At 33.8% G+C, this 17,149-nt stretch overlaps 1 protein-coding gene across 6 annotated transcripts in view; it reads left to right on the top strand.

The window, feature by feature from the left end:
* LOC150095415 (uncharacterized) overlaps positions 1-17,149 on the top strand; it is a 172,227-nt gene that overhangs the window by 38,293 nt on the left and 116,785 nt on the right. For 5 of the 6 annotated variants that reach the window (XR_016550057.1, XR_016550059.1, XR_016550058.1 and 2 more), the window contains exon 3: positions 5,178-5,300. Coding sequence is in view for 3 of the 6 variants with exons in the window: in XM_090410293.1 (XP_090266419.1) it covers positions 5,178-5,300 (123 nt within the window). In the remaining 3 variants the exon portion in view is untranslated. The remainder of the gene's footprint in view (positions 1-5,177; positions 5,301-17,149) is intronic. The other variant, XM_090410294.1, reaches the window with a different exon arrangement.

The following is a 17,149-nucleotide window of genomic DNA, read 5'->3' as shown; positions in this document are numbered from 1 at the left end:
GTTGGAATTCAGTTAAGAGGAGTAGTTCAGGTTAGGTTAGGTAATTATGTATGCAAGTGTATATCATTAATATAATAGGTGTATATCATTAATATTTGTGAAATGGGTTTGGAAGTGTTTTTATTGGAAGAAATTTTGATATTATTTTGGGAGTTTTGGGGTATATTTTTGTTATTTTTTACAACTTTTATGTTGTATCTTTCATATGTTTTTTTATGAGAGATTTTTTTACATTGCAGTTAGATTGCTAATATAGACTTGTGTACATAACTCCCAGGTGTGGTCTTGGACAGTGACTTCTGCACATTGCTAACTTGGACTCCCTCCAGAATAAGTGATGACAGAATTATTTGCCAGCTGATCAGGAAGCCTCTAATAAGCAGCAAATGAAGGATTACCATCAAGTTTGGTACTGTGTACTACTGGTACCTAACCCTTGGAAAGCTGTGTTACTGCTGTCCCCCTCAAAGGGAGATGCTGGCCTGCTAATTCAATAACAGTATATTGAGTATGCTCAATGACTAATAGTCAATAATAGACTATTAGCTATTGCTAACATGTTATATCCATTATAGCATACATTAATTACTGTTGTTTTGGAATTGGTTCATATTAAATTAGTGTTAATTAATCTCTTTTGTTATTGTTAATTATTGGAATGAAGTAGTGGAGAGGATCTAGAGGCAAGTGATCAACATGTTGAATGGTCTATGGCAAGGTTTCCCAAGCTGTGTTCCCCAAAACACTAGTGTTCTGCAGAAGGTGAATAAGTGTTCCCTGAGAAGTTCTCCTGGAATTTGTCATTTTAGTTTTCTAAGCATTTTTCATGAATAAATATTTTATTCAGAACCAACAGAGGAACTAGAGAGGCTATAACTTGTCTAAGAATTATTGGGGAGAAAATACTAAACCATGGTGGAAAATTGTTTTTGGGATTTCTAGATTTTGAAAAGGCATTTGATACAGTGAAACATGAAAGGCTTTTTGACATTCTAGAAAATACTGATATTGACTCTTATGACTTGGAAATTTTAAAGAGATTATATTGGTCACAAATAGTGTCAGTATGTGTAAATGGAGAGGAAACAGGAGAATTCCCAGTGGAGAGAAGAGTCAGGCAAGGATGCAAGTTATCACCATTATTGTTTAACTTTTATAGCGAACAAATGTTTAGAGAGGCACTTGAGGATGTAGAAGAAGGAATAAAAATAAACGGAAGAATCATTAATAACTTAAGATATGCGGATGATGTAGTAGTGATGGCAGAAAGTGAAAATGGGTTACAACAAATTATTCAAAGAATTGAAAACTCTTGTAAAGAGTATGGGCTAAGAATTAACACAAAAAAGACCAAGATAATGATAATGGGTAGAAAAATAGGAGATAATGTAAAAATAAGATGTAGTGGAAAGATTTTAGAAGAAGTGGAAAGATTTCAATATTTAGGTAGCTGGATCTCAGAGAAAGGAACTTCAGAGTTGGACATTAGAAATAGAATAGGTAAAGCTAAATGGGCATTTATGGAAATGAAGAGAATTTTAATAAACAAGAACACTAAAATAGGCGTTAGAATTGGAATAGTTAAAGCAACAGTTTGGAGTATTGCAAGTTATGGAAGTGAGTCATGGACACTAAGAAAGAGAGATATGGAAAGAATTAATGCATTGGAAATGTGGTGTTATAGAAAGATGGAAAAGATTAGCTATACAGAAAGAATATCAAATCAAGAAGTTTTAAGACGAGTTGGGATGGAAAGAACACTGTTAAAGAATATTATGCAAAGAAAGACTAGATTTGCAGGACATATTCCGAGAGGTTCTTCGGGACACCTGACAAGAACTATATTACAAGGGAAAGTTGAGGGGAAGAGAAGAAGTGGAAGACCAACTAGAGAGTGGTTTAATGACATCGTGGAATGGACTGGTTTAAGAATGATGGAAGCGACTGACAGAGAGAAATGGAGAAGAGCTGCTCATCTGCTGCAACCCTCTTGCTAGAGGATGCTACCGGACGATGACGACGAAATATTTTATAGTGGAAATATTCTGAGGAGAATAATATTCGTGAATATGTTGAAAAGCTCAAACTCAGAACGCCTAATCTGTGTATCGTTAATTTTCACACATCAAAACCTTTCAACATTTGGGAAAGGGAATACCGCTGTTAATGACCGGTCATAAAAACTGCCTGCAAGTGGATTATAACAATGGGCAGCGTATCCTCTGTTCTTAATACTGAAGGAAATGACATCTGTGTAGCAAATGTTAGTGACCAAGCAGCATATTTTTAAACATGGAAATATTCATGAATTATCGTTAATTTTCACACATCGAAATCTTCCAACAATCGGGAAAGAGAATACCGCTGTTTATGACGAATCATAAAAATTGCCTGCAATGAGTGGCATATCCTCTGTTCACAAAACTGAAAGAAATAACATTTGTGTTGCAAATGTTAGTGACCAATCAGCAAGGAAGAAAAAAGAAATTTTTCCACTAAAATTGAAGATCAAGGTAGTCTGTATCCGGTTCTCAAATCTAGTAACACTGGATACTTTCTTTGCAAGTTCGTATTGTAGGGTGAAAGTTTCGAAACCGTAGTGCCATGATTTTTTCAAATTAATAGGCCTGCAGATTTAAATTTTAATATGAATAAGAGACAAGGGACTTTAATTTTGGTATTGAGAAATCTCTTATTGAAGGTGTTTGTGACACAACAGATAGTGAGTCATCCACCACCAGCCTACAAAGCGATCTTCAGGATGTACAAAAAGAGGGGAAAACTACCAGCACACAGGAGAAAAAGTCTACACTCGTAAGTACTTATAATAATGTTATAAATTTTTGGTGATTAGAATGGGATATGTCAATGAAAATCAGCACAAATGAATTTAATTATGTTTATGTTTAATTGATGTTTAATTAATTATTAATGAATAATTAATGCTCAATTATTAATTTAAAAAATCAGCTAAATTAATTATTAATTAATACATTACAAAATAACTAAGGTGTTTCATGAAAATTTCAGGATTTGTGAAGTGTTCTGTCATAGGAAATGCTATGGAATGTTCCCTATGACAATAAGGCGTGCGGGTTGCAAAAGTTGGTCGATAGGTGAAAAAGATGGGATGTGATAAAAGCATTTAAGTTACTAAAAAGATTTTATAGGATTGCTAAAGGGACAGAACAAGAAGATATCCTTGAAAAATGAGTAAGAGTGCAGTTTGCAAGTGTATGAGGACCAGATTTTTCACTTGGAGAGGGTGAATGAGTGGAATATTTGCCAGAATCAGCCGTGCGCTTTACATGTCATTGAATTCAAGTAGAAACAGTAGATATTATGTGGATAGTTTGGGTTCCCTATGATGAGTTTTCAGACTTCCTGGAGGTGCTGTGTGATAGTAATAATTCTTTGTTGTTCCTGAAGTCTGAGATTAAGAGACACCTATCTTCACATGACTGGCTGCCACCCAGATGCACACTTTAAAATCACTTTCACTAACTGGAAGAAGATATGACACCTCATTTGTAATAACATCCTCTGATAAGATGAGGTGATCAAATCCAAGACAGTTAACTTTTGCATATCCACTGTTATGTACTGTCTAAGGTAGTTGTCTCTCAAAAACTTGAGAAATTCATCCTCTTTGCTGCCAGATGCCATCTTTTCATTCCAGTCTATATTATCATAATTAAAATTACCCATAATGATCATTCTTTTACTTGCTAGACTAATTTACTTATACATTTCCTTCTCACTGTCCTCATGCTATACAGATTTTTTTTTTTTTTCTAATTACCAGATCCCCAATGAATACCCAAATATTGGGTATAAATAGAGAATAAACTCCCCTGCTCATTAATTCCTTCACACAACTTAGCTACACTGTACTTCATCTTGCTCTCCCTATCAGCCTATTTCACTTGGATGATGCTGAATTGATACCTCACTGCATGAGTGAGGCATTAGTTCTCTTGATCCACTATGATTTTGTAACTTGCATGCACGTTTATTTATATAGACATGAAATGCGATTACTAAAAAATACATTTATCCAAATAAAGTAATCATAATAAGATTATGTTTGTTGAAAGTTTTTTTTCATTTGGTTATATTATAAATTAAAGATGACAAGAAATTATTCTTGCTTTAATCCATTATCGAAGTGTAAGCAAACAATGTTTGTATGTGAAGTATCTTCACGACTGGGCTACTTGTATATAGAGAGGCTAATGACTTCACATCAGTTGCTTTACAGACATGTATAATGCTATGCATTATGGGAAGGATCACCACCCAGACTGGTTTCGACCTTTATTGAGATCTTATCATTGGGAACCAGATCCAGAAGTGATACCAAGGTTGAAGTAATACAGAAGTCATATTTCATATATACACATAGTGAATAAGGTACGACACCTTTTGTCCTAATTTTTCATACTTATGCACAGGTGCATGAGGCTCTAGCTGGGGGTCCTGAAAAATTTTAGACCAATTTAAGGGGTCCAAACAATGAGAGGGAACCTTGGAGCACACTAGCGCCTCGGGTCTTGCCTGCTTTAAGTTATGGCCCTGACCTTATTACTAAAATACTCTGGATTTGAGATAGATGTTGAAAGTTTTTTATGCTATGGTTATGCTATAAATTAAAGATGCCAAGAAATTATATTCTTCGTTTCATCCTTTATCCAATTGTAAGCAAACAAAGTTTGCATGTGAAGTCACTTCAAGACTGGGCTACTTGTATATAGAGGCTAATGACTTCACCTCAATTGGGTGTGACACCTTTTGGCTACTTGTATATGGAAATATGACTTCTGCATTGTTTTGACCTTGGTATCACTTCTGGGTCTGGCTCTCACTGATAAGAAAACTACAATGAAACTGGTCTGGTTCCCCTTTCCATAATGCATAGCATTATACATGTCTGTAAGGATATGTGCATTGCATTATGGAATACTGAGGCAATTGATGTGAAGTCATTAGCCTCTATATACAAGTAGCCCAGTTGTGAAGTGATTTCAAACACAAACTTTGTTTGCTTGCACTGGGTTAAAGGATGAAACCAAGAATATAATTTCTTGGCATCTTTAATTTATGAGATTATGCTTAATTTAAAGAAACCTTGTGATGTTTTCCTTGAGGTAATTTAAAAAATTCTTAATTTATTTTAGATTCTTTCTCATCCATCAAGGGAAATTCCAAGGCCCCTGCCTAAAGGTGGTGGAGCTTTGAATGTTCTGATGCCAATCTATACAGTAGGGATTATAATCTTCTTTTCTTTTACATTACTGAAGGTATTTAATTGTTTTTAAAATAATAATTTAAGACCTTTTTATTTTAGATATAATATTCTGATAAACTGTGAAAAGAGGTGCATGTTGTGGTCCACCCATATTATTTCTTACTACTGTATATACATGTTTGAATATTCATGCATTTCTGAATTCTGGAATTAACAAGCTAGTCAAGTGACTGTAGAATATGTGGTTTCTTCAATAAAGATTCTTTATACATAGTATGCAAGACCATGGCCTAAGATTTTGTTTGATACTTTTTCAACTAATCTTATATGTACCTGATTGTGGTGTGGAAGTGAACAGGTGATGTAGGCAAAGCATACCAGAAGTGTGTACTTCTAGGGGCTATCCTAGATATGAAAACTGCATCAGTATATCTGGCCAACACAGAGGCATTCTTTAGCAGTTTTCCAGGGAATGTTAAACTCAATTGCTCAAAGAAACCAAAGTTTGAAAGACTTAGAAGTTATATGGAAACTAACTAGGAATGGAATAAGAAAAGCAAACCTAAAAAAATACTGAGAATTGTCATCTGAAATGTAAGATAACTGACAGGAAAAGAAGAAAAATTAATTGAAGAACTTGAAAATCAGAATATTAAAATTTTGTGCAGTATCAAAGTCCATTTTTGTCTCTGCACAAATACCTTTTGTGCAGAGACAAAAACAACAACTGGGGACTGGGCAAATAATGAAGCAAATAGACAATTTCATGCTATGTAGCAGAGTAGAAAACATGAAAGAGTAACTTAAGGAGTTGGAATAATGATATGTAAAGATATAAGAGCACAAGAATATAATTATATATCAAGCAGAATGCAGTTGATTTATTCTGATGGTTTTCATACTATTTGAAAATCCATAAGTTGATTGATGCTTGAGTACAATGCATTTTTTTTTTGTCAGATATGTTCATTTCAAAGGATAATGAAAGCTAAACAGGTACTTATGAAAAGAAAACTGAGAAAATGAAAGTTTACTCTGTATCCTATTGAGTATATAAACATGCAAGTAAAAGCATATGTAATTGTAAGAAAACTAATACAAACAGTATTAGTTTGACAATAAGTTACTACTTGGAAAGATAAAAGTATCAAAGAATGAAATCATTGTTTTCCTGATATGTACCCTCAATGGGTTCACAGGATACTCTGACACACCACATCATTCAGTTTACCAGTTTACACTATCACTAATCTCTATCAACAATTTTCCTCCTAACTGCTTTAATACTAGTCAGCATTCCATTATTGTTCTATGTAATTTTCTGAATGCTAGGGCACTTCTGACTAAATCAATCCACCTAGACCTTAATCTTCTCTGGGTCTTTTTCCTGCTATCATGGCAACAAACAGCTATTTTGCTAACCTTTCCTCCTATTCTATTTAAATGACCATACTGCCCTTAGGTAAGTTCTACTCACACATTCTTGAATGGCAATAATGTCAAGTTCCTTCCTAATATTCTTCATTTTAAATATGATATTGCTATTGATGCCATCTTTTCGCTTTTCTAATTTTTGTGTGGTCTCCAGTCTTTTTCAAATACTTTGATTCTTGGATTACTTCACTGATCTTTGGACAGATAATGTTAACATAAAAAAAATTACACCAATAACTTATAAAATGCTTTAAATGATATAATAACAATAAAAGAATTAAAGGACAACCTAAGTAAAATAAAAAAATTACAAATCAGCAAGAGAAGATTTATACAGTTCGGAGTTTATAAACTCCGAACTGTATAAATTTGCTGGAAAAAAATTTCATCAGAGATTATTAAAATTTTTAAATAAAATATATACACATGGGCAAATACCAATAGAATGGAATACAAGTATAGTAATACCTATATTTAAAAAAGAGAATAAAACAAAACCTGCTAATTACAGAGGTATTAGTTTATTGAATACATGCTACAAAATATATAGTAGAATACATAATGAAAAATTGAAAATATACAGTGAAGAAATATTATTAGAATGTCAAAATGGATTTTGAAAAGGACGCTCTACAATGGATGCAGCTTTTTGTTTAAAACTACTTATAGAAAAAAGAAGAGAATTTAATTTAGAAACTCATCTTTTAGAAACAAAAAAGCATTTGACAAAGTAAAAAGATATATACTGTTTGATATATTACAAAGAATAAATATACCTAATATTTTACTACATGCAGTGTTGAATATACACGAAGATAATAAAAATAAATAAAAAAATGTCTGAAAAACAATCTATAAACCAAGAAGTAAGACAGGGATGTCCTCTATCTCCAACACTTTTGAATATTTATATTAATGAAATATTAATACAGTGGAACACCTTAAACAATCTAGGTATAGAAATTTCCTGGAATTACAAAATAAATACGCTATTATTTGCAGATCATCAGGTAATAATATCAGATAAGGAAGACAATTTACAATATATAATTTAAATGTTATAGAAGAACAGTTCGGAACATAACAGAACAGAACATATAAACAGAACAGTTTATATATGAAAATATCCATATATAAAACTAAAACAATGGCATTTTGTGGTCAAACTCCAGTCTGCACGGTTAGCCTAGTGGCTTTGTGCTTCACAACCATATGCCCGGGGAAGGAGTGTCCTAGGTTCGATTCCTGTCAGCAATGAGAGGAACTTAAGGATCCTCTTCAGCCATAGCCAGGTTAGCCAGTCTTGGGTGTAGACTGTAGGGTTTTTCTCCCCAGTTTTTAGCTGGGGTTTTTCATCCTGCAAACAGGCAAACTGGCCCGTGAACATACACACGAATACAGTCAGGAATACCAAAGACGATCCCTCCAACAATAGGTCTGAATTGTCAGCTGTGCCGGTCCAAGCCCGTATAAAAAAAATAGGGAGGATTGAGGTGGTGCCGTACCTCCCCATAATATGGGCTCACGGCCGTTGAATCACCATACGAAATAAAAAAGTTAGAAGTAAAATAGTTATTATAATAAAATAATAGAACAGATAAATACTTTCAGTTAACTTGGATGTGAAATATCATATGAAGGAGAAAAAGATAGAAAATTAAGAACTTCAAAATTTTTACAGATTATAGGCCTGATAAATAGAACACTCAATTCAAATATAGTACAAAAAGAGACATGCTTGAAAATATACATAACTTTAGCAGTGCCCACATTATTATATGGCAGTGAAATTTGGGGAATAACAAACAAGACAAGCAAAGAATAAAAACAAGTGAAATGAGATTTATGAAAAGAATTGCAAAATACACATTATTAGACCAAAACAGGAACAAAAATATTTTAAAAGAAGTAAAACAAAATCAATAGAAAAAAATATAAACAAAATGGATAGAACATATAAACTGAATGGCCAACACCCGATATCCTAAACAAATAATAAAATATAAACCAATTGGAAAGAAAAAGGCCGGGTAGACCTCAAAAAAGGATAGTTGATAGATAATAAGACCAGAACAGACCAGTATGGTTTATATCCGTAATTAACATATGATAATGATGATTGTTTGTAAAAAAAAAAAAAAAACAGTATTGTCTTAAAACTGATTTTAACACTATTTATTCTACTAATTTAGTCTTTTGACTAATTTCTCTCTTAAGTTACATAAATTTCTTCAAATGGCTCTCCCTACCAGACCATTTTTGCTTATTCTGTTGTCTATTTCCATGTATAATATGCCATGTTCACTAAAAACAGTGCCTAAATAACTGAAATATTTTACTTGTTTTATGAGATCTCCATTGAGAATGCAACTGAAGTTTTCCACGTATCTGCCCATTTTCATAGTTTTGGATTTTTTATTGCTGATTTTTATGCCAAATTTGTTACAGCTGTTATTCAATTTCATTAGAGAATCCTGGAGACTTGCACTTCGTGTGTTTTAGGAGTACATCATCTGCATAAAGCAAAGAGCTAAGTTTGATATTTCCAATACTAATATCTGGTTTAATGCCACTTTCTTTCATAATGCAATCCGTAAGAGTGGAAATAGTGTTCACTCATGTATTTCCTTTAATTCTGCTAGCCTACATCTTAATATACAACATATTGCTCTGTATATATTGTTCCATTTACCCCATACAGTGTAGTCTTTTGAAAAGCCTTTCTCTGAGCTCTTTGTCATATGCCTTTCTCACATCTACAAAAGTTAAGTACAGATCCTTGTTATATTTCCATGATTACTCATCTATTTGTTCATCATCATCATCAAATTCCTGACATGTCCCCTCAAGGGGTGTACAGGATATGATAGTACTACATGAAAAATTTACATCATTACTAACTTCCTATCCACAATTTTCCTCCAAATCAGTCTGTTACTTGTCAAAACTCCAACATTATAAGATCTTATATTTCTATCATCTAAGGCGCTTTGTACCGTATCAATCCACCTATATCTTGGTCTTCCTCTGGGTCATTTTCCAGCCAACCTGGCAGCGAACACTTATTTTGCTAATCTTTCCTCGCCCATTCTGTTTAAGTGACTATACCACCTGAGATTAGCTCTGCTAACGCATTCCTGGATGCTGACAATGTCAAGTTCTTTCCTAATATCCTTATTTTTAATATGATATTGCCATTGATGCCATCTGTTCACACCTCTAATCTTTCTCAGAACTCTCATATCTGCGGTCTCAAGTGTTTTACTTCTGACCCAGCTCTCAGATCCATAAGTTAAAACTGGTTTGAACACTGTCTTGTATACAGCTAATTTAGTGTTCTGACTAATTTCTCCCTTATTCCATATGAATTTATTCAATTGACTTCCTACCATACCAGCTTTGTTGATTCTGTTGTATATTTCCATATTTAATTTACAATCTTCACTAAAAATCGTGCCTAAGTAGCTGAAATGTTTTACTTGTTCCATAGGTTCCCCGTTCACAACACAGTTGACATTTTCAACAATTCTACTTATTTTCATTGTCTTTGTCTTTTTAATGCTCACCTTCATACCATATCTATTACAACAGTTATTCAATTTAGTCAGGGAATCTTGTAAACTTGTAGCAGATTTATTTAGAAGTATAACATTGTCCGCATAAAGCAAAGAGCTAACATTAACATCTCCAATTCTGATATCATGTTTAATACCACTTTCCTTCATAATCTGATCCATATAGATAATGAATAACAGAGGGGATAATGTAGATCCTTGTCTCACACCAGATTTAGCATTAAACCATCTTCCTGTACTTCCTTCAATTCTAACTGCTGACTTACAATTCAAATAAAGACTAAGTATTGCTTGATATAATGCCCCATCGACACCATATAACTGTAGCGTATTGAATAGCTTCTCTCTTGGCACCTTGTCATATGCCTTTTCCAGATCTACAAAACTTAAATACAGAACTAATAAAAATTTAATCTACAAAATAAATTTTGTAGATTAAATACTTAATCTACAAAACTTAAATAATCTTTGTTATATTCCCATGCTTTCTCAACTATTTGTCGTAAAGTGAAGATCTGACAGCCTCTATTTGGCCTGAATCCAGCTTGTTCTTCACCAAGCTTTTCTTCCACAATCCTTCTCAACCGTTTCTCAAGTATACTTGCATATATCTTACCAGGAACACTCAGTAGGGAAATACCTCTGTAATTCTCACATTCAGTTTTATTTTCCTTTTTATATATGGGTACTATTAGAGCTTTACTCAAATCATCGGAAATTCGTCCCTCTGTCCAGGCTTTCTGAACTCTGCAGTGTAGCCACTGTAAGACTTTTATACCACCATACTTTAGCATTTCTGGTCGAATATCATCAACTCTTGCTGCTTTTTCTACTTCAAGAATGGATATGTATCCTGACTGTATGCCTGTTCAGTGTTTCTTACCACTGTGCTATCACTGCTTGTTTCATTTAGCAATTTTTTGAAGTAATTACTCCATACTTCAAGGATATCTTTTTCTCCCGTTTTCATGTCACCTTTATAATCTCTAATACAGCATTCTTTCCTCCATTTCTAAGCTTCTTCAACAACCTTCAGAATATCTTACCACCTTTTTGATATTTATTTTCTATGTTCTTGCCAAAGTCCTCCCATGACTTTTGTTTAGCTAGTTTTACACAGTGTTTCGCTTTCTTACATTTGTCTTTGTATTCTCCAAGAGCAAAAGCTGACTTATTTGCCAGAAACTTTTGATTTGCTTTCTTCTTTTCCTTCACTGCCTCTTTAACTTCCTGTGTCCACCATGGAGTTCTGATTTTTCTATCCTTGCAGACAATCTCACCACATGCCTCTCTGGATGAATCAATCAGTTTTCTTCAAGGTATGCCGCTGAATCTCAAAGGTTTAGTTCTTGTTCTCAAACTGTTTCATTTTTAATTCAATAGTCTTTGTGTATTTTAGTCTACAGTTCACATCTGAGAGCTGTTCAACTTTTATTTGCTTTAAAACTTTCTTACCTTTTATTCTTTTCAATATGAAATTCAATTTTATCCTGCTCAAGTCTAAATAGTGATCGCTTCCAATTTCAAATCCTCTGTACACTCTGGTGTCCTGAACCAGCGAGAAAACATGACTATCGACAATAACATAGTCAATGAGACTTTTGTTATTCCTTGCCTCTTCTCTCCATGTGAATTTGTGCACATTTTTATGTTGGAACATGGTGTTAGTAATAACCAGTCCATGTCCTGAGCAGAAATCCAACAGGTTTTTGCCATTATTATTAGCTTTGCACTTTTCTTCAAATTTTCCCAAAATATTTTTGTATGTCTCACAATCATTTCTTACTCTGCTATTTAGATCCCCAACAAGGACCAACTTTTCATTTTTCATTGCGTCAGTTGCTTTCTCTAAAGCATCAAAAAATTCCTCCACTTTTACTTAGTAGAACCTTCTGTGGGACCATAGGCACAAATAAGTCTCATTGTCCAATTCCCCATTCTGATATTAGCCCACATCACTCGACTTGAGACTGCCTGCCATTCAAGAAGATTAGCCTCGTGTTTTGTGTTGAATACTATGGCTACTCCTTCTTTTCCTTGATTGTCATTTCCTGAATATAACACTTTGTATTTATTGCTGAGAAAGATCTCACCAGTTTATGTCTTTTTAGTTTCAGTCACCCCTATTATGTTCTGGTACTTATCTAATTACTCAGCTAGCTCCATTTCTTTGCCATTTACGCTTCTTATGTTGATAGTACCAATCTTTAACTCTGGTGATGTTGAGTTGGGGTGTGCTTTTAGATTTGTTTCAGTAGCTGACTTTTCGCTGTTCGCCCTGGTTTCCTGGCGAAAACAACAGGGGACTTGTTTAACCGGGCGATGCCCCAGCCGGCATGAAATTTTGTCATGTTGTACCATCATTTTGTATATTGGTTTAAGCCAGTAAGAATACAATTTGGTCGGCTAAATCCCAAATTGCCAACCCATCCTCGTTCAGTATCCAGGTAGATACCCGACAGGGCGCACCACGAGAAGGTGAGATTGGTCATTAGGTCAGAAACCCTGGTCGGTTCTCCGCATTCCTTTAAAGGCTATGTGGAGGTCTCCTCTCAGTTATACAGCTTTGACCCTTAAGCACCCCCATCTATTTGTTGTAAACTGGAAATCATATTTCATATTTTCAGTATTTGTTGTAAACTGAAAATATGATCTTGACAACCTCTTTCTCCTATACCCATCTTGTTTTTCTCTAAGTTTCTTTTCACACTTTTTCTTAACCTCTTCTCAGGTATTTTTTGCATAAATCTTAACTGAAACACAGAGAAATTCCTCTGCAATTCTCACATTAAGTTTTATTTCCCTTTTTATATAACTATGAGAACTCTACTTCAATAAACTGGAATTCCACCCACTTAACAGGCCTTCAGAATTATGTAGTGTAGCTACTGTAAAGATTTTATACTTCCATATTTCAGCACTTCTAGTTTAATATTATCTACTGTCTTTCCACATTTCATGTTTTTGATAGCTTTATTCCTGCCTCGAATATTTTTATCTTCAGTTTTCACGTCAGCTTTATCATCATTGATTCCTTTTACAGCATTTCTGTGAAAAGAATCAAAGAAGATAGTTTTTTTTCATTAGCCCCCAAGAACATTTTGCCATCTTTCTGATATTTATCTTTTTTTCCTTATCAAAGTCTTACTGTGACTTTTGTGTTTGGCTACTTTTTCATGCAGCTTTGCCCTTACATTTTCTGTGTATTTGTTTTGGGCATCTGTCAACTTATTTGTTAGGAAGTTTCAGTATACTTTCTTCTTCAGTATACTTTCTTCTCTTCTAGGACTACTTCTTTAACCACTTGTGTCAACCATAATGTTTCTACTTGCAGGCAACTTCACCACATTCCTCCTTAGCTGAATTAGTCAATGTTTTCTTCAGAGTGTGCCACTGAAACTTCAAGATTTAGTTCATATTTTCAAACTGTTTAATTTTTTCTTCAATAACGTTTATATTATAGTTGAGTCTACAATTCACCTGTAAAAGCTGCTCAATTTTAATTCTTTTTAAAACTTTTTTTCAAATTAAATTTTTTTTTTTTTTACATAATGTTCTTTTCAATGTCATATTCATTTTTATCCTTACTTAGTGATAATCTCTTCCAATTTCCAATTCTCAATATATGATTGTATCTTGTCAGCATGAAGATATCACTCTGAATAATCACATAGTCAATGAAGCTTTTTTTTCCTTTCTCTCTCTCTCCATGTGAACTGGTGAACATCTTTATGTTGGAACTTGGTGTTAGTAATGACTAGTCTGCATCCTGAACTGTAATCCAGCAGATATGCACCATTATTATTAGCCTTGCCCTTTTCTCCAAATTTTACCATAACTTTTCTATATGCCTGATGGGCTTCATGATATTTTTAATAGTGCTTCTTGGTATAATTTTTTTTTTTAAATTTTGTGACAGGTAGCTGTGACAAGCACACAGTACTCAACTAGATTATTATAGAAACAATTCAAATTGAAAATAAAAATGACTAATGTCCTAACATGGCACCCTCTATGGGTCAGATAACAATAAAATTAATTTGGAAAAGCACACTGTGGTCTCAGAATTCCAGATCATTAGCAGATTAATATTGCAATACTTGCTGAGGTTGGGAGAGTGCTTCATAGCTGATGTTGATTTTAAAAATAGTTTCACAGACCTGTGCCAACTTTTATGTAACACTGATGTCTTTCATTTAATCCTGTGTGAAGGAGTATCAAAAGTGTTGTCTGCCAGTCTCGGAGACAGTCATTCTGAGACCAAATATCCTGACCTTTCCAAATTAACTTTATGGTTATCTTTCCCGTGGAAGGTGCCATGTTAGGATGTTAGCTTTTCTCATTTGCAGTTTAAATTGTTTCTGTAATGACCTAGTTGAATGCTTTGTCACAATTGTAATTTGTGCTCCGAAGATTCTGGATAGAAAAACGAGCCAAATATTAGTAAGTTCAATAAATTATATTTTTCTTGTAGTGTCTTTTATACCGTGTAGCACAATGAATAACCAACAATGCCTGTCTTTCTATATATATACCTGGTAAGATTTGTTTCTTACTTTGCTATTTAGATCTCCAACAAGGTCTGGCTTTTCTGTTTTTTCTATGTTAGCTGCCTTCTCTAATAACTCAAAAAAGTTTCAGTATCCATTTACCCATTTTGAAGTTTCCTCATATAACTCTATTTAAAGCATTCTAATCAAGATATTTATCTTCATGTTTGTTGTTGAATGCCATCACTACTCCTTTATCTTCTTGATCACTGTTGCCTGAGTAAATATAATATTTACTATTTAATAGGCTCTTTACCTGTTTGTCTTCTTTAATCTTCAAAGAACACCATAACACATAATATACAAATATATATATATATATATATATATATATAATAGAATTACTCCAGGAAGAAGAAGATACCTGTACCAGAATCATCATCAAATTCCTAATATGTATCCTTAGGGAATGCAGGATATTATGATAGTGCTACATGAAAAAGTTAAGCCATTACTAACTTCCAGTCAACAACTTTCCTCCAAATTAATCTGTTATCTGTCAAGGCTCCAACATTATCTATTCTTATAGTTTGTCTTCTAAGGCAGTTTTTACTGTATCAGTCACCTATATTTTGGTCTTCCTCTGGGCCTTTTTCCTGCCAACCTGGAAGGAACACTCATTTTGCTAATCTTTATTCTCCTTTGTTCATCTTCTGTTTACATGACCATACCATCTGAGATTAGCTCTGCTAACACATTCCTGAATTCTAACAATGCAAGTTCTTTCCTAATATCCTCATTTTTAATATGATACTGCCATTGATACCATCTTGAAAGTTTATTTTTCACTTGGTTAGACTATAATAAATTTAGTTTAATCCTTTATCCAAGTGTGAGCAAACAATGTTTGCACCTGAAAGTGTCTTCAGGACTGGGGTAAGATGGTACAATACACAATATAGGTAGAGATGACCTTGCTAATGCTTCTGCCTGGTATCTCCACTTGGGCCTGGCTTCCACTGAAGAGGCCTCAATAAAGGTCGAAACTAGTCTGGGTAGTGGCCCTTCCCTTAATGCATAACATTATACATATCCACAAGGAGATGTGTTTTGCATTATGGGAGATACTGAGATAGGAGTGATGTTAGCTTGCTCCACCTTTGCAACGAGTTGCCTGTTGTACCACCTTACCCCAGTCCTGAAGATACTTTCAGGTGCAAACTTTGTTTACTCACACTTGGATAAAGGATTAAACTAAATTTATTATTGATACCATCTGTTTACTCCACTATTCTTTCCCCTGAGATCACAGATATCCAGTCTTTGATCAGCTGTTTTATTTCTAACCCAGCTCTCAGATCCATAAGTTAAAACTGGTTTGAACACCTTCTTATATACAGCTAGTTTAGTATTTTGACTAATTACTCTTTTATTCCATATAAATTTATTCAGCACACTTCCTACCATACCATCTTTACTATTTCTCTTGTCCATTTCCATATTTAATCTACCATCTTCACTAAAAATTGTGCCTAAATAGCTGAAATGTTTTACTTGTTTTATAGGTTCACCATTCAGGATACAGTTGATGTTCTTCATGTTTCTGCCTATTTTCATTGTCTTTGTCTCTTTATTGCTGATTTTTGTACCAAATTTATTACAACAGTTATTCAATTTAGTCAGGGTATCTTGCAGACTTGTACTGGAGTTCTTCAGAAGTATAACATCTGCATATAGTAAAGAGAATCTTCAATTTTAACATCAAATTTAATACCACTTTTCTTCATAATTTGATCCATATAGATGATTAACAGTGGAGATAATGTGCACCCTTGTCACACACCTGCTTTTACCTCAAAACCATCTTCCTGTACCTCCATAAAGTCTGACTGCTGACTTACAACTTACATAAAGACTATGCATTGCTTGATATAATGTCCCATTTACACCATGTAACTGTAGCATTTTGAAGATATTTCATATTTCTCAACTATTTGTCTTAAAGTGAAAACCTGATCCTGACAACATCTATTTGGCTTGAATCCAGCTTGTTCCTCACCAAACTTCCCTTCCACAATTTTTCTTAGTTATTTCTCAAGTATACTTGCATAAATCTTACCAGGAACACTCAGTAGGGATATACCTCTACTGAGGTATATTCTCACATTCAGTTATATTTCCCTTTTTATAGATAGTTACTATTAGAGTTCTACTCCAGTTATCTGGAATTCAACCCTCTGACCATGCCTTCTGAATTATGCAGTGCAACCACTCTGAAACTTTTATATCTCCATATTTGAGCATTTCTGTTGAATTTTATGTACTCCAGTTGCTTTTCCGCATTTCAGGTTTTTGATGACTTTTTCTAATTCAAGTATAGATACGTATTCCTGAATGGATTC

This window comes from Typopeltis vanoorti, chromosome 20 (genome assembly GCF_054136105.1).
Source record: "Typopeltis vanoorti isolate ZY-2024b chromosome 20, IOZ_Tvanoo_1.0, whole genome shotgun sequence".
NCBI lineage: Eukaryota > Metazoa > Arthropoda > Arachnida > Uropygi > Thelyphonidae > Typopeltis > Typopeltis vanoorti.
Note: the sequence above shows the minus strand (reverse complement) of the source record. Positions and strands in the feature narration are given on the sequence as shown.